The 24,029-nt window shown below is 37.0% G+C and overlaps 1 protein-coding gene across 1 annotated transcript in view; it reads right to left on the bottom strand.

Moving 5' to 3' along the window:
• Positions 1–24,029, bottom strand: part of LOC131690912 (zinc finger protein sens-like) — a 52,024-nt gene that overhangs the window by 21,673 nt on the left and 6,322 nt on the right. The window contains exons 2-5 of the mRNA XM_058976989.1: positions 16,569–16,716; positions 16,348–16,500; positions 15,587–16,284; positions 1,922–2,072 (exon numbers count right to left, since the gene is read on the bottom strand). Of these exons, the coding sequence (XP_058832972.1) occupies positions 1,922–2,072; positions 15,587–16,284; positions 16,348–16,500; positions 16,569–16,716 (1,150 nt within the window). The remainder of the gene's footprint in view (positions 1–1,921; positions 2,073–15,586; positions 16,285–16,347; positions 16,501–16,568; positions 16,717–24,029) is intronic.

Genomic DNA, 24,029 nt, shown 5'->3' with positions numbered 1-24,029 from the left:
CTTCACATCATTCTCCAGGCAAACATAGCAGCTTCTATTTTAGATCTTTTTTTAATTTTTCATAGTGCCTTGATACTTAAAGTCCGATTTGCGCTAAATAAAAATCTATTACCAAATTATTGATAGAATAACCATACTATGAATTTTGTTAAAATCTCCTGTAGGTACCTGGGCAATGAAGTGAAGAAGATCTGTGAAAAATGTCAGAACTATTGGTCCAGGACATTTTGAGTTATGGTGTACACCGCTTTTTTGGAGGTCACTCACCCAATTTTCAATATTTTGCCATGAAAATTCAGGAAAATGTTGTGAAAATGTTGAATAATTATATGGAAAACTTTAGTACTAAACTGAAAGGTTATAGTCTCAGTTATTAGCCTTATTTGTTATTATTACTAAGTTTTAGCTATTCAAAAATGTTGTTTATAAACAATATGAACATGACGATACGTTATAGCCGGAGGTATAAACCTGTCACCACTAGAAACTGTTTAGAAACTGGACAAGCAGTCATTTTGCTATCCAATCAACGCTTGAATTAAATGTCGGAAGTTCTCAGTGTGCCGTTTTCGGAAAGTCATTTCGGAATGATTCACTTTCCTTTCAGCCATTCCTTTCGATATGACATCCTGCTTCCAATGTATTCGGTACTCGGTAAAGTAATTTAATTTAATAATAGAATAGTAGTTAAGATTTTTTCCAAATGGGAAACTAAATTCGAATTAAAATGTGCATGAGAGCAGAAGACCTAACTTATAAGTTTGCTTTTTAGTATTTCGGATTCTCTTCATCAGTAACTGGCACCAACTTGGCCCAGTTAAGTCCAAACTAGCACCAAATTGGCACCAGGTCAACACTAAATCCAAAAAGTGGTACGTCTTATATGAACGGTTAAAAAACTGGCTGGTTCCGCGCACAGATATTCTAGTTTGCTGATGAGAAAGTGGAATCCGAAATATTGTCCATTGGATTGAGAACCAAACGCCTGGTACTATGCAAGCGAATTTGAAATTTGTCCATTTTTGTGTTTAACACTAAACACCACAGCAAATTTCGTTCTATGTATAACACATGAAACAGTTTTGCTCAAAAAGATCTCAACTATCAACCCCTAGAATATTTTGCACATTCCAACCCTGTACAAATTCTATTTAAAAAGTACAACCTCCATCCGAAGCACGAAACGCTATGCACCAAATAGTAAACACCAAACAAGCCAACACAGAATTACATAAAAAATTAATGCGTCGTGTCTATTTAGCTGCTGAGCAATTTGCAGTCACAATTTCACGCAACAGGCTTAAACCCATGCTGACGAGAGCAGCGGGGCAATCGGGTGCGGCTTTCCACACGGCCGCCGCACCGATCCCAGCAGGGGCGCCATCTGCCACAGCGCTTTTTTATTGTCGGGGTACAACATTTTGAACAAAATTTGCAACCCCAACCCTTCCTGCTCAATGCTCCCCGCCACCACCACGCAGATTTGGCAAATTTCGTTTACCAACACCACCAGCAAACTGGTGGCGGTGGCGACGGCGACGGCAGCTGAAAATCTCTGTCTGTATCCCCTTGTAGATATCTGCGGCCGGCCAAAGCCGACACAAGAACCAAAGAAAACTAAAAAAAAGGCACACGAACCGAGGCAAAAAAATGATGTTGGCTCGTGCTTTTCATTATTCATTTAAACCGCAGGGAAACAGCCTGGCAGAAGCTTCTTCGTTCACCCGACCACGGCCAGTCAAGTTCAAGAATCTTTTCGCCCCGATCGATGCTCGGCAGATGCTGCCAGACCACAGTGAGGCGCGAAATAGTTGGCACGCAACGCAGAATAGTGTGTTTGTGTGTAGCTGTGTGAATGGTTGATTGATGCGGTTTGTGCGGTGTCATTCGTGGAACAAGCGAGAACGATTACAATACTCACCGGTGTGGATGTACGTGTGCTTCTTCATGTCGGACTTTTGGTGGAATCGTTTGCCGCAGTACTGACACGGGTACGGCCGGGTGTCGCTGTGGATCAGCAGATGAGTCGATAGCGTGCTGGAGCGTTTGAACGTTTTGCCGCACTGCTTGCACTGTGGGGAAGAAAGAAGGAATGGTTAATAAACCGGGAAAAATTAAAATAATCGAATTTACATTATGGTCCTAAGCAAAATTCTTTCCCCTCGAAATATGCTACTGGTGGGGTTAATTTGAAGCAGACTTCGCGTTGATCAACTCGGCGAGATAAGCATTTCGTGACAAAAACTTGTTTGCTGTTGGTTACAAAATCGGTATCATACAGTGCAGTTAAAATAACATTTAGGAAAAAATCGCCACTTCTGATTAAATAGCACGAATTGACGAAATCATCAAGAGACGAACCTCAAAAATGAGCGAGCGATTGAGGTTATGTCATGAATCGATTTCATCCCAATTAATTTTACCACCTGATTAGACATCGAACCTTCCCCTGTGGTTTAACTCAACTGATTAGAAAGTAGTATCACTATCCGTTAACATTTCCTCACACCCCCACCGATGTTTCTCTTATCCTATATGTTTAAGGTAAACAAACACTCTTCCTCACGCGACTCACGGAGAGTCGGCAAAACTCACGGAGTAGGCGAGGACGAGAACGACGACGACGGCAACGCTAAAATAAATGAAACACACCATCGCGCGACACGAACTGGTGATTGTAATTTACAGATAAACCCACTCACTCGTGGCAAAGCCACGATGAGCGCCCGGAACAGGACCCCTCTGAGGTTCTCCCTGCTGATCGCATTTTTTGTGTGTAAATAATTAATAATTGTTGTTTTGTTGGAGCCCAGCGCGCTAATTGAGGAAGGCACTTACTTACAATGGCTCTTCGTGTCGAAGGAGGAACCCCGGACACGATTTATTGACCATTCGGGAAAGTGCTGGTCCGTCTCTGTCCGTGGGTCAAGGAAAAAGGACGAGTCGAAAGGATTGATTGCATTGACCCAGTTGCCGTATAGATATTACCACCCTAGCCGCGGTCGGCGGAAGTCGAGTGGTGTCATGACGGTCCCCATCACCCCTCCCGACCAGCCAAGCATAGGCGAAAGTGTAATGAAATCAATTTTCAATCAATTTTGTTCGTTCATAATTCACTAGATGGGATTGTGTCATGAAAATTTGATGGCCTCATTTTCGTAGGTAAATGAATGGTTGATGGGGTACATTAGTCTTGATTGGAATATTGGAATCGACACGATCATGGCGCCTAGTTTGTGGAATTGGTCTTGAAACCATGTAAGTTGTTGCAAGCTTGGCAAATCGACTGTGAAAAAGTTCAAATCAGGGGTGACACTGCAACCGCTGGACATAGGCGGAGTAAAGAGGACAGGCAAGCGGTCATAATCCAGACGAAATTTTGAATTTAATACACTATTTTCGTGACGAGATTCACACGTAAATAGATAGCAACGAAGAGTCACACCGTCCTTGTAATCGACTGAACTTTTGTTTGAGTCAATTGGCCGAACGCCAGACCGTTCGACCGAATGTCATTTAGCGGACTGGTTCAATAAACCGAATATCATGGCGCATGCTCTTTAGCAATTAGATCGAGAGATCGCACTGCCGAATGTCACTTTACTGAATTTACTGCTATTCAACCGAATGCCAAAATGTTATTCCAATTTGTATGCGCTGTATCTGCGCCTATCTATATCGGATTATAAAAAGACGATTGTTTTGATTGAAATACCTGATAATAGCACAGTCGATAACATTATCCTGAATGCAAAAGTCCAATTGGGTCATTAAGCTATATATAGTTTTCCGTTCCATTCGATAAATTTTAGGTCCAATATACATAATATAACATTATTTCAGAAAAAAATTCGTTGTAATACTTAAAAACGATTTTTTTGTTTTTTTTTAAATAAATCTTATGTAAACTTGGCAACATAGGAAAACTGCGGTTGTTTATATCTGGCCTATCAAGACAACACCCAAAATGAAAAAAACTATATGCATTGGATGGTGTTTATGTCAAATTAAAATAACCCTGCGGGAAAACCGGGAAAACATGTATTATTTTTTTCTGACAGGGCATCATTTGTCGTGGAATTCGATATGTCAAATGCTTCTGATAGTGTCAAATCCAGACTGTCAAAATATGTCTTTATTTTAAATTTTAATATTATTTTCACGTTTTCTGATTTGGAAAAACACATTGTTGCAATCACGAAAATCAGCTTTATCGATGTATGTAATAAAAAAAGATTTTTTCTCTCATTTAATGACCCAATTGCTTGTTGTATAATAGTCTTCAAACTGTCCAGCAAAGCAAACGCCATCCTCGAATTAGATATTTAATAATAATCTCTATGAACTGAAAAAGTCAGTTCATGTTGTAAAGAAGGAAAGATATAAACAGAAGAAAAATACTTGTTCACATATGAATGAAAGAAAAAAGTTTAGCAAGTAATGGTGAATAATCATTCCAAAATTATTGGTTTTTAATGGGGCTTTCTATTAAGACAGGTTTCGAAGCCGGTTCTTAGAATATATGACAACTTTGGAACGTGTCAAACTGTTGAACTATCTCTTCTTAGACTAGCTAATACATCGCGTATAAATTATAAAGGAAATTTAGACATCATATGTGTTAAATATAGGCGAGGTTCTCCACTAGTTATAAGCCAAAGTAGCAGACTATTATCAAATCTAACAACCAAACCATAAATTATTATTTCGTAACATCCATTTCGGTGTCACGAGAAGAAGACATTAGATTGCTGCTCTATTGAAAAATTACAGCAATACATCACAGTTTGGGAATACCTTATTTTCATTATGTGCATAAAGATTCGAGACGTCATTTGAGGAAGACACAATTGCACCATTAGGTGGACTAAAACTGTTTATTTAAATTTATGTATATTGATTTAGGCCCAACTGCTGAGGCAAATTGTTCTTCATTTTACAATTCAACAAAAAATTATTTCAGTTTGTTTAATTACATAGGCACAGTTTGCAGCTGAATTTCGAGATCCTTTTGCTAGACGGCGAAATATTTTCAATTTTGTCCACTGCAAATTAAAATTCAATTGATCTGTATTTGTTCTTAGAGGTTACTGTAGTTATTTCGTCTTCACCGGCATTTATTTCATTATTTATTGTGCTGGTTGTTGGCTTAGAGCTGCTATACGCCATCGTTGCTATTTCGTGGTTCGATACTAGCATCAGTTATTGGTGGCTATTTGATTGTTTTAGTAAAGGATGTTGGAGGCTGTTAGTTGGTGTTAATTCTAGTAGACTGATTTTTCTTAAGAAATAGCACGTAGGAATCTGACCAGTATAAAGGTTAAGGTATTCCGCTGTTGGAGCTTTAAAGCTCAAATAGGAAGGGATAGATTTGACCAGTCGCCTCTTCACCACCTGAACGTTCTTACGCATGCCAGGGAAATAGATTCTCCAAGTATCCTTCGTAACGGATTCCACTTTTCCGTATTTCGACATGACTTTTCTAATGAGGTTTAATTAATAGCGCGGTGCTAAATCGTGTAGAGGTACTTCAATTTTATCATCGCCCATATATACATGGACCTTGATTCTAACGTTGTCATATTCAACACCGTGTTGCATGTTGCTCATCGTAACGAATTTTCTTGTATTGACTAAATTACTATAAGTTATCAGTACACTATTCGGAACGTAGTTTTTCATTTATAGAACAGTTACTACAAGCTCATGCATTGTAACTCTAAGCTGAGTTTTCTTAAAGGGCAACCGAAATTGAGATTTTCCGCAGTATGGTCTCTTTTATTTTCTGTGGCTGATCCATTTCTCTGTGCAATCGGATACAACTATGCTACACTGTTTGTGAAATGGATAAGTAACAAAGCGGCAATTTCACCGTCACAGCTGTGGGACAGAATTTCGCAATTAAAAATCCCCTTGAGGTTCTATTAGAAACTCTAACATTTTGTTCGGTAAATTTCTTCGGGTTGCCTTATTAACTGTATTAACATATTTTTTTCCTTTTTTATTAACGACTAAGAGTGAGTCAATTTTGCTTTTTTATGTTTTAACGACATTTAATTAGCAAAGGACTGGGAGATGTGAAATATTTTTCAATATTAGGAGCCGTACTACTCAAGGTAGAGCAAGAAGTTGAAAGAGAAAAGTTTGGAAAAGCGTGCCTAAGACGTCAGCTCATATCTTCTATCAAAATGAAATCATCGAAAAAACAAACAGACAGGAAGATTGATCACTAAAACCGTAGCAAAAAATGACAGATCTTGCTAATTTTGACAAGAAAATTATTCAATTACTTCAATAACCATTGTTGTAATATGAAAAAATATCTTTTTTGATAGTACAAACCTTTTTACGGAACGTATCGCTTGTCAGGATGATAATTAAGTTAAAAAATGACTTTAAAGGGGTCATTTACAAACAACAAGCAATAATTTTAAGACATAAAATATAAGAACTTTGTGTCATCAGCGAAGTTGTTGGCAAAAGCACTCTTTGCTGAAGACATAATCTTAATATATATATATATATATATATATATATATATATATATATATATATATATATATATATATATATATATATATATATATATATATATATATATATATATATATATATATATATATATATATATATATATATATATATATATATATATATATATATATATATATATATATATATATATATATATATATATATATATATATATATATATATATATATATATATATATATATATATATATATATATATATATATATATATATATATATATATATATACACTTACCACGAACGTTGGTAAATATATCTCACTTTTTGGAAGATTAATCATAAAAATAACAACACCTTATGAAAGGGCTTGTGATGTACGCAAATCCCACTGAAGATATTTCATTTCCCAAATTTAACGTCGACGTCGCACGATTTTGTGAAATCATTGTGCGACTGAGGAGAGCATAGCTCCCACCATCGTATATAGTGTGTTAGGTCGTTTACCATTATCGGTCAAATCAATCAGAAATGCGAAAAAATTGTAGTATCCACTCAAATAATATTGCTATTTTCGATAGTACTTGAACATTTACGAAGATCCCAAGTATCATACATATGGTTCAATATGCAATTTTACCAGGCTTTGATCAATTGCTGGAAACTCACGGGCGGTCAACTAAGCTAAGCTAAGTACTTGAACATTTACTAAGACACCTAGTGATACATGTTTTTTCTCCTTATATTTTGGTCCCCATACTATTTTTAATAATAAATTCAACATGGCTGACTTGATTGGGCTCAAATTTGGAAAAAAAAAATCCACAAAACACCACAAACTTTAATCACCGCTCTATCGAAACCATGTTTTTTTTTCAAAATGGCGCAGGTGGTTACGAAAAAACTAGTGAACCGATTTTCTGTATTCATTTTAAAGGAAACTACGGCTTACGAAACCATGTGTAGACCATTGTTGACACAAAAATATCACTATTTTACAAATGTTGGGGTTAAGCTAAGATTAAAGATGTTTTCTAAATAAATTTTGAGTCGGTGAATACGAAAAAAAATCCATTTTCTTCTCCAAAGAAGCGTTTTCGAGAATCTTTTGAAAAACATGTTTGAGTGCTCTTTACAGTTATTTGTCAATATCTCGCATAAACATCCGATCAACGTAACAAACTTACAGTTCGATAGGTAATTATATACCCTTTTCAAAAATGTGCAATATGTTTAGATCCAATATAAATTTATTACGGTTTCAAGCAACCGAAGTTTAATAAGAATAATAATCAGCAAAATTAAAACTAAAATCCAATGAATAAGACAAACAAATGTTTGTTCCTCATACTAATATGATTGACGCAAATTGGTGACTGGTTTTTGTTTCTTCTCGCGAATCGTCAATTCTCTACCCTCAGACATGATTCAACTGTCATCATTCGACTCAAACAAGACCATGCATATTCCCCACGAATGTTGATTGTCTTATGGATTAGTTCAAACAAACAATGAAATTAAGTCGCTCAGTCCAAAGAAATGTCAGCTTCAAATGCCATCAAATCGAAAAACATTACAATATAATAAAAAGTAATAATAAAATGAAGACTACTTGGTTATTTTCAATTAAATTTCTTATGTACTATCCTCATTTTCCCAAAAACAATATGCAAAAATTGCTTTTTTGTTGGCCTCTAAATTTGCTTTTTTACATGCGAGGGGGAAGGCAAGAAAGCGGCCGACCATAAATATGACCATCGCCGATTCAAACAAAACTTTGCAGTTTTGTTCGGTTTATTAATCTCTACAATTTCCTCTGGCAATTAGAACATTTTAACTCAAGAGCAATTTTTCATAAGGGCGTAAAAGTTTTTGCATGCATTATTTTCAAAACAAATCGTTCGACTACCGTATTTTATAGAGTAGAACTATCCGAGAAAAAGTTACAAAGAATTAATAATTCTGAACAAAAACATATACGCTACAAAATGTTTTCAACAAAAAACAAAAATTGATGTCAAAAAAATACATTGCAACAAAAACATTTCTTCGTTTTTTTGTTGCTTTTTATAAACAAAATGGCAAAAAGAAAGGAAATATTTTAAATGGCATAGCATCATGTAATATATTTGTCTAACAATGACTTAATTTTTTTTTAAATATTACCCCAGTTGACCGACAAAACTGTAGGTTTATAACAGAATATAACTCTAAACGTCATTTCAAATCGAAATGACAGTCTACCAAAATGTGATAGTTTTCGAAAAAATTGGAATTTTGTTTCAAGAAAAACCATTAAGGGACCACTTCAATGGAAAATAATGTGTTGAAAGTGAAAATATTCCAGGAACACTGTTGGTTACTTTGATTGCGTTGACAAGACAAGTCAAACAAAAATCTAGCGTTTCATTTGAAAAAGTCGTTTTTCACTAACGTTCTCAACATGCTCAACAACAAAATCGGTGTGCAAAAATAAGATTATATCCTATAATTTGAGTACTGCGTAACTGGAACTGGTAAAAACATCTTGTGGCTCATTTATTATGATAGTGCCATTAGTTTTATATTAGATTTTTCGGATTTATACAAGGCAAGGTAACGGTACACAGAATAGATGGTATGACAGGTACACGCAAAGAAACAGCAGAACTCTGCCCTTTTGGATGAGACAATCTTTATTTTATTACTGATCGTTAAATTGGAATCAGTATATATTGACTCGATTGGTAAGCACCCCATGTTATTCGAAGATTTGTGCCCAGCCTTGTCCCCTTATAAGATTCCTAATAAGAAGGGAAAGGAGACAAAAGGAAGGGGAATGGAAAATGACAACACAATACAATCAACACAAAACAGTAAACAGCATGAATTCTTCATTCCCGGAGGAATAATTAACCCTACTGACAAAGCCTATAGCTCTTTGCCACACTGGGTTAGGAACTATAGCATATCCTTACTAGCTTCCTGTACAAAAGTTTGTGTATGTATATAGAACCAAAAATCCGATTACGTAATTGCGTTATTGTAGAGCAATTACATATCAAAAGATTTGAAGTTCCGTAATCGAATTCACTGTCATACAAATAATACTCAGCACGCTGAGTAGGAAACTTGTGATATTTGAGTTTACAATGTCCAGTCAGTGCTTTGACTAGAATATTACAACCGACAGCAAAGTTTTTTTTGAAGAAGAGGAAATATCTAAAAAATAAAAGGTCTGGTGAATTTAGTGCGTCGATAAGGATTTTTTGTAGAATTTGCCATCGAGTGTACAGTAAAAAATATTCTGATGAAACACTCTTTGCTGTAGAGAGGAGGTAAGTTTTATACAGCCTCTGTTGTATTCAAATTATCATTTGGCTACCTAATTTTTATAAACGTTTTTTCACCGTCATATATCTAGTAATTTAAAAAAATTGTAACCATTTATTGTTATAAAAGATATTTGTAAAACTATTCAACTAGCAATCTAGTTGAAAAATGGCTTATGATCAGATGTGATTTCGTTTCTTTTGTAACGCAATGCTTATCTCTACGTTCTACTCATTTGATACCTTATAAACTGATATCATTTTATTGTCAAACATGTTATCGCAATATTTTCAACTTCTTCTAGCGAGGGTAGATTCATAAACTGTTTTTCATCAACAATCCTTTTTCTGTGTTTTCATTCTCTATTTGATTGCCCATTCTATGACAACCGCTGGCAGTTATCTTTGTTTAATTTGATAACAGATTTCTCATCCTGATCCTATCTGATCCCACAGAACTTTTCTTTTTTGTGCTGAAAATAGTCCCGTAAAATTTTTGCAAATCTTTCCAGTAAAAGCTTACCTCGTACTTCGAAATTTTTTTCTCGAAGTACCCCTTCTTACATCGATAAAATTTTATACCGGCTTTCACTTGAATGTGTAAGTTGCCTGTGTAGCCGCTGCAAGCATTCGACTCACAGTCTGGATTTTCTCGTTTGTCGCTATTGGTCATTCAACGTTGATCCAGCCGTTCCACAGATGCCCTTTTGTATTTTTAACACTTTGTGACTGTAGTAGACCGCCTCGTGAACCTGATACCTTGCTGCGTTTAGTTTATCTCTTATTAGTAGCTCAATTATTCGTTCGTTGAGCTTTTCAACATATTCTTTAGCAGCATCCTGATTCAACAGTCACTGTTTGACCAAGCATGTAAATAGTTCTCTCCCAGCACATCATGGTTAGAATCGACGATTTTTGGAAGATACTAACATCGACGACATCAACGAAATAACCATTTGTCAAAACCTGGTTGTTTTGAAAACACGTTTCACCATTTGGATGTCTACAAATGCGTTTCCGAATATTTTGTTGTACTAAGTATTACACATAGCCATTTTTCTGCCTGCTGCAATATTGACGTTTACGCTGTCGTCGGTGGTTCTGGGGAGACTCTCATCACCAATAACTAGGCGAAAAAATTCTTCCCTACCGACCTTTGCATTTTCCACCCCGCTGATTAGCTTCACACCATGTTTTATGTACTCTTCGTACATCATGTCTACACGTTTGTTGAACTCCCTTTCATATCATCGGGTTTGTCGTTCGTTGGCGTATATACGTTGGTAGTTGAATAACTTGCTTTTTCTCTTCAATAAGTAACATAACTCTTCATCACACTTCTACCGAAGACTGTAATATATTTTTCACATACCATCGCCGGATGCGATCATTATTACCTTACGACGGTTGCAATCAGTTATTAGACTGAATGTAAAAAAATATTCTATTACAAATTTAGGCACTCCAAAAAACGATTGGCTACATTGCAAATGTTCTTTAGAGACAAATGATGTCTGCCTCATGCATAAGTTTCGATTATATACTACTTTTGGTATCTTTATTCACCATTGAATATAGAGTTTTACTAGAACCAGAAATACCGGCAAATGCATTTGTTCATGTTTTGCCGCATCGGTTCCATAAATTTGATATAATCCCTTTTCAATTAGCTCACTAGATAAACCGTTTGACAGCGATGAAAGTGTGTCAACAAATAAGTGAAACTATGGGTAGATGGCCATGGGATATAATTTTTATGAAACGTGTTTTCACACTGTAACAAACGAACAACCATGAATGGTCAAATATGTCAGCATGTTTCATTCATTAGTTGAACGTAAATCGAAAAAATACGCTTCAAAATTGTTTTTTCATGACAAAATGTACTGTCGATGCATTGGTCCATGTATAAAGTTAATAATGTTTCGAAATTTATGTCTCAAAGGATTCAATATTGAATTCTGACCACATTACAACAAAATGCACACAGTGCGCGCTAACTTTGACAAATTCCATAGTGTTGCCGATATGAATGTAAACAAAAGGTTACTTTCATAGAACTTTCGGACAGGAAATTCCGATTCAAGGGCCTTTTTGATGGATTCTGCTGACTTGAAGAGCTTTCATTGGGTGTCACAAAGGGATCAAGGTGAGTTGAGTACTATTTATTTGGTAGAGGCTTAGATAAACTGCCCAGAAAATTGCGGCGTCATGTAATAATATGGCATTGCAATCTATACTAGGCCTTTAGTTTTCTGGACAGGATATCTTTGCTAATAATGAATTAATTAATTTTGTATTCATTTTAAAATATTTTCTATGCTCTATTTTAGGTATTGAAGTGATTTGAATGCCGTCAGCGCCGTATATACGGTGAAAAAAATCGTTATATGCAGTAAGTAAATATTCACAGTTTATTTTGAAGTGGTCCGTTAAGGGGTGTCCCACATCAAATGGCATCACCAAAAAACGCAAAAAAAAAAATTTGGGTAGAAGTAGTTTAGAGTATATTGCTTACAATCAATTTTTATTGCTGTCAGTTTTTCGAAATTTTTTACCGATAGATTTTGTAGCAAATACGTGCGAGGAATGCAAGACTGTTTACAACAAAAAAAGTTCAGCGTGGCCACAGAGATTGCGGGAGACTATTCTAGAGGTTCAATACTAACAATTAAGCAATTAAGGATAAAAAATAAGTCGATTATTTTTGCCCACTACACCAGACGCCCCCCTTAAGGGCACACACACACTATAACTAAACTAGTTATGGAACTTGCATTTCGACTTCGCATAGTGCATTTTGCATTTGCTAGACAATTCAAATGTTTCAATTTCACTAGATCTCATCAGCTTAAATATGAACTTATTTTCTTGCGGGACATCACGCTTGACTAGAGGTTTGCTCAGGCGCACAATTAGTGTCTCCGTGTTGGAGCTAGCGTCAATCCGGCGCTAGCTTAGTCCTGTCACTAAGTTAGTGTCAGATTCTGATGAGACGAAATCGAAACGCAAATTCCATTACAATTTAAAACAAAGTGATTGTTCTTGTTAAAATATCTTGTAAACAACTACGCGTTCGAAATTCAATATTAAAATTGAATTTTTGACTGCAAATAGTGTGAATTACAAAAATATATTTAAAGTTGTTGTTAGGTAAGCTTTTTTATTAATAGCTTCTGCATGATGCAATCACAATAAAAACATTCTTTTTCGTGTTTAAAACGATAAACTTTTTTTTTGATAGTTTATGATGTAGAAAAGCGAATAATTTTTAAAAAGGGCAATATTTCACGAATTAATTGCTTTCGTTGATACAAAATTGTAATATCTCTAAAACTATCCAATTTTTGAAAAATTTCAGTTAAGAATATTTTGATTTGAAATGTATAAATGTCATTTCAAATCAAAATATTCTTAACTGATAATATTATATAATAGAATTATAATTTAAAAACATGTTTGAAGCTATCCTTAGAAAAACTTTTGTCTGATCGTTTCTCCATAATGCAATTACATTTAAAATGTTTCCTTTTTATTCATTTTTGTTGACAAAAGAAAAAAAATTAAAAAATGGGTGTTTTTTGTAATTTAATTTTTATACATATTTTTTTTATTTTACAACTTTTTTTCAGTGTATATTTTGTCTGTGCAGATGTATCAATTTTTTGTAACTCTTGCTCAGATAGTTTTGCTGTATAAAATACAGTAATCGAACCTTTTTTTGAAAAATGCTGCAAACGAAAACTTCTACGCCGTTTTAAAAAAATACTCTTGAGTTAAAATCAATTCATTGACTGTGGAAAATGTTTAGTCCACAATGTCGGTGAAACATGTAAAGTTTTATTAAAACCGAAGGATGTCGGTCACGATTTCAAAGATTTTCTGACGGATATTCGTGGAGTTTCTCTTTCTTGCAAGCTATTTTCAAGCTGACACAATATTTTAAATCGTGACGGAGCTAATCGTTCGGACTAATATTTTCAATGATTTGAACATCTTATTTCATGTTCTTGAAAGACGAAGATTACTGTAAAGGTCTCGGGTTGTCAATTCGACATCGCACGACTTATACGCAGTCTTAGTAAATAAGTTTTTGGCAATGTTTTGCCGTCATGTTTGCTATGCAATGATCTAGTAATAAGATAGTAGATTATTTGAGTTATAAATTTATATACGGTTCAGAACCGCTCATGCAAAATAAACTATCTCCTCAATTGAAGCTGGATGTCAGATACATCCATTGTAAAAACACAACCTTATCTGCTACAGTAAATCACACGAAAGTCCTCTAAACTTACCTAAATCCGGTAGTTAACCCATAAATCAATTCCGACGAGCAAACCGAAATATCTTTGTCTATGCTCAGCCCCTATCTAAACAACACTATCCATCATCTCCTCAAGGTAATTCAATTACTCGAAATCTAATACCACCGAAAATAACACAGTAGCAATAAAGTCACTTTCCACGCAATTCACCCGCCCACCAATCGGCGCCCATAATAAATTCATGTGAGCAAGCCGCGAAGTAGAGCGAGAACGAATTATAAATCAATACCGATGCCAGCGAACACTGACCGCCGTCCAAAGCCATCCTCATCAAATATGCATGAGTCTACCAGAACTACCAGCTTACACCAAGTACTGTTTGGTTTTATGAGTCGTCTCGTCTCCCGGCCGCTCCGGCCAGTCATTAGACTTCCTGTTCCAGTTACGTGCGTTGTGCTTGTCCAATTTGTAACGCTGCTGCCCAAATCCTCAGGTGGAGGTGAGACAAGAACGTGATTCTTTCCCAGAGCCGAATTCGGAAGGTTTGCAGGGGCATGCGGTTATTAGCATAATTTCTTGCGCGACGAGAAAAACCCAGCAGTAAAATATGCGGGTCGCTGCGGTTGTCGATGGTACAAACAGGATGACGCACACTTGTGCAAACAGTTCCAAGAGAAGTCATTGTACATCTCGGCGGCCCCAGCTAGCTTGAAAACGGCCGCTTAATTCAATAACCAGACCCAGATACCGCAGCCGAATAGGTGTGCTGCTGGCAGTAAACACCCCTCATTAACTGATTCGTGTCGGATTGTTTTCAGCTCATTTGTCAAACTCGGACACGTAGTACCCACCCCCCGCGCTGTGCACAAACATCGTGGCATCGAAAGAGATATTCTATAGATGGGGAAAACAAGAATCGATTGCATTCAGGGTTTCATTTCCGACGGATTTGTCGCGGTGTCGTCGTCGTCGTTGTCGATGTCGTGGACCACTTGGGCAAATATTGGATCGTATCCGAGATGGTGCGGAAAACGATTTTTTCAAGTCTGAACGAATCCGTTTGTAATCTGGGAACAGACCAGTAACGGAGAAGATTGAGATATTGCGCTTTCTATTGCGTTTTCCTAGATTTGGTCATGTACCTGATATAAAGTTTTTTGTAATACATTTTCATGTATAGACGGATAAAAAGACAACCCAAATCAATCTGAAATGATTGCTTCTACTTTGGGCTCCACAACGTGATAAACCACGTAAAATATACATGATTCCACGAGAGTCGGGAAAATTTCGAAGATTTTTAACAGAAGAATCATTAGAAATGCAGTATACGTAATTTTGGATGAGGCAAATTGCTTGCTAAATCAGCGCTTTTTTAGGGTTTGTTCAAAAAGTTTGGATTCTAGAGCATTTCACCAACAAAAACTAACTGAAAAAAATGTGAGAGTAGAAAGTATCTCAAGAAATAACCGGTTGCATTTCACAGTAAAAGTCGACTCAACAAACTACCACTCACCTGATACAGCCTGGCGGGTTTCTTCTCCTCACTTCCAATCAGCCCATGGCCAGGCTCTCGCTTGAACACATAACCCTCACCGTGCCCGGTCGAGTCCGGCCGCGCAATCTCGTTCTTAATCCGGAACTCTACACTACCACTATTATCACTGAACGCACTGACATTGTTATTCTTCACACCATCCCTATTGTTGTTGTCATTGCTGCTGATGCTACTATTGTTATCGTTACTGTTCACCACAAACACATCCGTACGGTTCTGTCTCAGAATTTCCAGGTTCTTCTGCTGCTGCTGCAGATGGGTAAAGTAGCCCTTGCTAATCTTACTGTAGTTGAAGTAGTTCCGATCGTTCTTCCCACTGGCGGCGCCACTGTTGAGCAGCAGATTGTTGTACTCCGTTAGGATGCGAGCCTTCTGGCTCTCCATCAGCTGCTGATGATGATGATGGTGATGCCGGTGCTGCTCGAAGGACTCATCGATCTGCAGCTCTCCGCCGCTAGATGAGTCGCCGTCGTTGTCGTTCTCGATGTCGATATTGCTTTGGGTATCGTCCGTAGTTTCCTTCTCGCACATACTCGCCGGCGACCAGATATGGATCGAATGGGCTAGGGAAGCTGCTGCGGCCGCGGCTGCCGCCGAACGAGAGTTCGGCGTCGACGCCGATGGTTTCATCGACAAATTCAGCGGCATGTCCTCGTCTGTTGGTGGACAAGGCAGCGATTAGTTACGGTAGAATGCGGGTTTCCGCAGAAGACACTTACCAATAATTTCTTCCTTTTCCGGAGTTAGAGTGTAATCCCGGGAATTGGCAAGATTCGGTGAGATCGGTGTTATTGGCTGCTGGGGCAGCAGGAACTGTGGCCATAGGAAGGCGGCCCCCGAGTAGAACAGTGGGTTGTAAAGCAGGGGAAGATCTGTTTGAAAACGATTCCAAAATATTTAATAATGCTAGACACACCACTAGGGACACGGCTGAACTTACCTCTCGCGCTCCATTTCTGTCCCAGCACGGAACTGAAAGCCGACGCCCGCTGGATCAGATTCGTCGAGGAAGCGTTCAACTCCAACGGGCTAGCCGGCATTTGACTTGCCAAAGCCGGTGGCGAAGGAGGTGGCGACAAGTGTGCCATCTGCAACAAGATCGAAAAGAAAACTAATCAGAAAAAGAGCACTCTCTAGCCAGCAGAACGGAACGCGGCTGTCGAATCAATCTAATCAATAATGCAACAGGTCACCCTTTGCTGACGACGGAATGACAATATAAAATACGACCCAGCTTAAACGGTGCTCTCACTCCAATTCTTTAGAAACCGCCTGTGCAAATTATGAATTTTTAATCATTGGTAAGTGCAAAAAAGCAATCCTCTACGATGAACCTGCTCTGCTTTAGCCGTTGTACCTTTCCTGGAACTTGATAATTGCTATTTTCATCGTGGAAAATCAAACAAAACGCGACGGTAGTTTGAGGGAAACCTTAGACAACAATTAGTGTCACAGTATCAAAGTCTTTCTTTCCCTTGGATGCATTGTTAATGGGTCAGATTTTAGTTTCACTACCGGAATCACATCCTTCGTAATTATAGAGACAATATTGATTGTCCACTGTTGGAACCAGTGACATGACAAACTTTGCAAACCACTATGTACGGAGGGTTCGATTTAATATTTCATCAACAGGCACGTGGAGCAAATGGGTGATAATTGCGTTTGCTAGTTCTGTAGTAACCTCACACATCAAGCTGTGAGCACTTTCTAGGTAGGAAACTGTATGAGTGCAGTACCGTGACAAGTGGAGTAAAACAGAGTACCAATCTTTGGGACTGTCGAACAAAGTTATTTCAAATGACATTCTCAACAACTTTGCTGAAGACACGAAATCTTCCACTTATTTCTCGAAGAAGTAATTCACCATAATTGCTTCTAGGAGAATTAATCACCAAAATTATTTTATCAGAAGATGCACTGCAGTATTTTGTAAAACTTCGTCGAAGATAATAAACTTCCAAAATAAACGATTTTGAAATTTGTGGCCGTGATTCTTGGCCGTGAAAAACTGTTTTTGAAAATTTATTGCAGTTTTCTTCATCTTGAAAGTTGATAACTTCAGACCTTGCTTACTTACTTGTTATATCTTAACTACTAACGGGATACTATTTTAATACAAGTTGTTGTAAAAATTGAATTTTGTTTTAATGTTCATTGATAATGTTGATCTGAATCCAAAACCTGACTGATGGAGCAACAACTGCTACATATAGATTATCTATTAGGGTGGGGCATTGTTATATGGAAAAACGTAATCATAACCTTATCAACCGAGCACAGCACTTTTTTGGTTCCATTTGGGGTCCCAAACAACTGTGCAAAATTTGGGGTCGATTGGATTTGACCCGGCGTAGCGCATTGCGTTTGAAATTTGTATGGAAATTAGTATGGGAAAACCTACTTTTTTTCATTTTCAATTTTACAGACTACAATTCTTCTTGCAGTATACCAACAATTAGATAGAAGTATAGTCCAAGATATGCTGAACAACTTTGCCGAAGGATGCTTGGTGCTAGAATGTTTCTACAACAAGTTATAGCTGTTCAAAGTTCGATACATCAAATTAATTGCCAAAAATCTTTTTTTTTGCCAACACTGCGGGTGTACCAATGACTTTTCATATAGCATACCAAAATAACATCATATACTTTAGATTTACCATATTGGTATGTTTTTATGAATTATTCAAAAGCCTTAGCTCAATTTCATGGGCGCAGGTAGTTTCGCAATAGGGCGTAGTGAGGGGAGAGGGGAGGGGGGGGAGGCTTCAACATATAGAAATTCTAACTGAAATATCTGAAATCTTGTCGAGTTGAAATGTTAAGATGTATTATTTTAAAACATTTGCACAATGTAATATGCATAATAATAACGATGAAACGAAACATACTGTTTCCCTCTGAATTGACTTGACATTGACTATATCAATTGAAGTAAAGTTGTAGACTGAATCAACTGATGTCAAGTTGATATGTCAGAGGAATGCATTGATTATATTTCTGTTTAATACGCACTATGATTTGATAGGATGCTCTTTTCGATGTTGTTCGATCACCTGAAGTAAAAATTGCTGTTGAACTGGGGCTCTTGTGAATTATATAAATGTTGCAAAATAATTCATCTGAACATTCCAATTCAATACGATTTCAGTTATTTCAGTTGAAATTTCCATATTTAAAAGTCTCCCTCCTTCTCCTCTTACTACGCCCTATTGCGAAACTATCTATGTCCATGAAATTGAGCTAAGGCTTATGATTAATTCATCCAAACATACCAATGTTGTAAATCTAATGTATATGATATTATTTTGGTATGCTATATGAAATGTCATTGGTACTCCCGCAGTGTTGGCAAAAAATGATTTTTTGCAATTAATTCGATCTATCGAACTTTGAACAGCTATAACTTGTTGTAGAGACATTCTAGCACCATGTATCCTTCGGCAAAGTTGTTCAGCATATCCTGGACTACACTTATATCTAATTGTTGGTATACTGCAAGAAGAATTGTTGTCTGTAAAATTGAAAATGCAAAAAAGGAGGTTTTTCCATACTAATTTCCATACAAATTTCAAACGCAATGCGCTACGCCGGGTCAAATCCAATCGACCCCAAATTTTGCACAGTTGTTTGGGACCCCAAATGGAACCAAAAAAGTGCCATGCTGAAAAAACGATCATTTTGCCCCACCCTATTATCTATCTTCTCTAAAGCAAAACCTCCTACAATTACGATACTCTATTTCGACATCCAGTTTTGCGCTTCGACATAAATATTTAGCAGTTCATTTTAAGTCTGAACATAACTAATACAGACCCATACCAACGACCCAACTGACATAAAAAAGCAAACAGAAACAATGTTATTTAACGAATTAATTAAAAAAAATCCTTTTCCCATCACTCTTTCCATCCCCCGCATGGAACATCCAACCACTTCCGTCTCGATGAATCGTGCAGAGCCACTTTACCTGACACACGTCCAAACAAACGGAACAAACAATCCACGATCGCAAGTTATATAGGGTGGTAAGCCTACTTTGATGCTCTCAGGAATCAGGGGTGGCGCACTATTTCGTTAATTCCTCGGTCTACATTCAATGAAAGGGTAAAAATTGGTGCCAATGGCTTGTCCTCGTTATTTATTTATTTATTTACAAATAAATTATCCAAATGAAAGTGGACTAAAAATCGTGACGTGACCGAATTTTTACCTTACCATTTGAGGCACTGTTTTGAAGAAACGTCTTAAAATACGTAGGGTGATTTGGAGAATAGCTTGAAGATGGCAGCAGCACCCTATGTACATTATAACGCAACCGTCCACTCCGTAGGTGAGTACATGCAAACCGGCAAACACACATTCCCACCATAATTGATAACCATTAACAAATTAGACGATAATATCTGAAGCGTGTGCTTGGCTGAGCTGTGTGGGAAGCGAGACGAGCTTGGGAAAACTTGCCCCGAGGGGGTGGTTTTTCAAGCGTGGAAATACTTTTCACCCTGTTCGCTCGTTTCACCATTCCAAACGATAGGTGTGTTGAAGTGGGGTTTCTTTCTTTATTTCACTCGTGACGTACAAGGAAATGGTTATTTGGGGACGCGTTGTTGATGATTTCAAGCGTGTGAATCTTTCGACAGTATGACAAATCAATACTGGGCCGGCTATGACTAAATAAAGTTATTTTTAATCATTGGTGATAATGGAATTAATGTTCACCAATATTTTTATATAGACCAGAGAACATACTGCTTCAAGAAGTTTAGATCTTGAAATTTTATATGATGAGCCTTAACCCTCGCAAAACTGCAACATACAACAATTCAGCTAAGTATAACAACAAAAAATGCTAAACTCTTCAAATCATTCTGATAATTAGATCCTGAGGTTCACAGCTTAGTAATCGTACCGACGTTTAATTTCATTATGAAATGGTCGGTGTTTGACCTAACACGACCGGACTAAGTGACAGTGCATTGATTTCGAGAAAAACGCGTTTAAAGTTTGAATCGCAGCATCCTTTAGATTATAATTGGAAAATAATGTTTGCCATAATTCTTGTTTATTGTTTCATATTTCAAATCTGGTAAAAGTGGAATGTAGATGAAGAAATTCTTTATCCAATGCTATCATTAACTCATTTTTTTATGTTTTGCGACTTAGTCCGGTCTGACTTAACACCGACCAAATGTAAGGCACTAAGAACATCCAAATGTACCTACTTCAAATCATTCTGCAATTTAGACCCAGAGATTGCGCTGGCTCAACCAATACATGTACGATCTTCTAACTAATGTTCTTGGTAAACATGCAAAATCATGGAATTTTTTTTCAAACAATGTGCGCTAAGAACAAAATATAATCCACAAAATACATAACTGGCGACATATATTGCATGAAGAATTACCGCGTCTACATGCCCGCCCACACAGCAGAGATCGACGGTGTGGTCAACGATTTGAAGTGTTCATGCGTGGATCTACTGAACCACGGAGTTGGTTGTTTCATGAAACCATTGCTGTAGCCAAAATATCCGATGCAGCAAGTGCGCAGAGATTTAGTAGGATAAATCTTGCATTGGCAATGCAGGAAGTGGAGCATCGTCATGATCTATTATCATGTACTGCACACAAATAGCGCCCCGATAATACGATACGTTCTCTTATAAGATGCTTTAAGCATCCTTTTACATAAATAATAAAAAGAGCTACGCCATTTATTATGACACTGGACACACTCAGAAAGAATTTGAATCTGATGAAACTGTTGTAGGAGCAACTGTTAATCCTCCTAGAAACATTAGGCAGATAAGATTCCTTGTGGATGTTAGAATTTTTCTCTTGAGGGTCCGCTAAATATGACAGCTCGAGGAATCGCTGACACAAAGCCGAAGCAAACAGTCTTTGATCTTAGAAAATTGTGATCAAACGAGGAGTTGCCAACATTTCCAGAAACACTAAAAACCTCTAGATACTCAACAGTTCAACTGAGAAAACGAATGATAAAGATTGCAATAATGTTCGCTATTTTGTTAATCTGAAATCAGTTGAAATTTTCAGGTCGTGCAATTGAAACGCCTTTGTCTAGAAATGGCACACTTCGGACCTATTTTAGGACCTACTCGACTTATTTTATAAAGTTAAAAAATACAGCACCACCTGAAGTTGGCACGCTTTGTTTGTGCCAACCAGTCAAGGGCATGCTAAATTGTAAATATGTTCAAGTACAAAGTTACCCTTATTCAGCTCCAACATGTACGATATGTGGTACTGGCACAATTTCAATGTCAATTCACGATAGATGAATTTATCTATAAGTACAACAACTTTGTTGTTGTTCTTGTACATAAATTGTAGAGTATTACTTGTTGACAAAAACAAGCTTTCTTTATGTTATATTTCAGTATATCCTTAACATGTCCATCTTACCCCCAGTTCCCCTAGTTTACAAATTTTGGCGTGATTGCATGAAGTTAAGAAAAAAGATATTTTCTAAGTCAAGTTTGGGTCACTGAACACGAAAATCTTATTCATTTTCTTTTTCAAAGAACCGTTTTCGAGATTTTTTGAAAAACGTGTTTTGGGCACTTTATACAGTTATTGATCAATATCTCAGGAACAAATCTCCGATTAACACAATCGACTCACCATCCGAAAAGTGTTAATGTGCCCGTTCCAAAAAACATGTTTGGATTAAATACTATTAGGGTTAAGAGCAACCAAAGTAAAAAAAAGTATTTTTTTGTGAAATTACTCATTTTTAGTTGATTTTTCACAAAAAAAATGATTCTGCAAAAAAATGCAGGTACAACTACACGATCTGTGTTCGTGGAATCTTGATAACGCAATCCGACAAATTCATGTTGCCATATGTTGAAATAATCTCCGTTAAAGTCAACTCTTGAAGAAATTTCTTTCTGGTATTACCAATAGTGTTTGGAAGGTAAGGATGTGACCAAACCACTCTTTTCTTCCCTTCGTGACTCTATGCATCTGTTATCAAGCAACTCTCAAGGGAAAAACATAAACTTCAACCAAGACATTCACCCACATTTCTACACCCCAAGTTCAATCACAAACACTTGTCCAATCAGCGATAGCGCTTAAACCATAAACGAATATTGACTAACTTCAATTTAAAAAAAAATCACTTTTTGAGAAATATTTCGCCGAGAAATCAAAACAAAACCATAAACAATACAATACAAACTTAAGACGTCTTTGAACATTTTTGCGGTGATCATAGACGTAGATTTTCATTACATTCAGCACCATTTTTTATACTTTGCTTCATTACCATAAAAAATCGCTACATAGAAAATTACAATTCAACAAAATGTTGTGTTTTTATGTCAACATAGTAGGAGTTATAACTTGTAAGGTACGCGTTCGACTACGCTGATTGCAAAATCAAGCTCTACAACTTTTCTTAAGATATCCTCTGATTTTATTTACTCAGCATAACACGCATTCGCAAATGCAGCCTAGACTAATGGAAGTCATCCTAATCCAATTCCATCATCTAAGTTCCACACGTTATTCAAGACAAAAAGTTGCATTATTCATAATTTCGTTTGTTTTTGAGCATGACATTGTTAGTTTCAAGGTTTCCCTCTTATATGGACGATGACAAAATCGATGTTCGATTACACGATCTTTCCCCACCTGTTTGCGATAAGAAATTGGAATGTTCATGCCGAAATAAGGAGAGGTATGAGCCCGTTGAGCTCGAAATTTGGAGAAACTTTTGCCCAGATGTCTTTCACGTCAAAATGATCATCGTTGAAACTGTCTTTGGGCCCGCAATCAGATGTTCTTCCCTGCTTCTTGCACTTACGGGTGAACAGTGTAAAACCGTCGTCATTGTTCTTAACCTTCGCACCGATGTTCTCTTGCAGTTGATTTTAGGGTGCTGGATGCTTCTTTTGCGGTTCTCATTATGGCCTGAACAGCTGCCAAAAAATTGACCACTGTTTGTCGTTCAGCTATTAATATTGATAACTTTGTTTTGGTTTGATTTACTGTGGATGAGTCGGCAATCGGTTTTTTTTTTGTTGGAGACGAACCACTGCGACCAACATTTAGATCTATTGTGGTTATCCCCTTCCTTAATCGGCATTCGGTTAAGATGCCTTCTCCTCTGCATCTTCCGCGCAATGCTGGCTATGGTGTGCTGCCTGATTATAATATTTGCATGTAGGAGTTTGCCCCTCATGGGTGCACAGTGTAGTTTGTTTAATAGTACTTCCGTTAGCTTTATAATCAAGTAGGAGGGAATAAGTTTTATGCCCCGCATCTTTACCACAAGAATACCGTTGGTAAGACCCGGGAAGAAGTTTCTCCAAGTATCAGGTGTAACAGATTCTACTTCTCCGTATTGCGACATGCTTTTTTTCA

This window comes from Topomyia yanbarensis, chromosome 3 (assembly GCF_030247195.1).
Source record: "Topomyia yanbarensis strain Yona2022 chromosome 3, ASM3024719v1, whole genome shotgun sequence".
Classification (NCBI taxonomy): Eukaryota; Metazoa; Arthropoda; class Insecta; order Diptera; family Culicidae; genus Topomyia; species Topomyia yanbarensis.
This window is presented reverse-complemented; position numbering and strand designations above follow the sequence as displayed.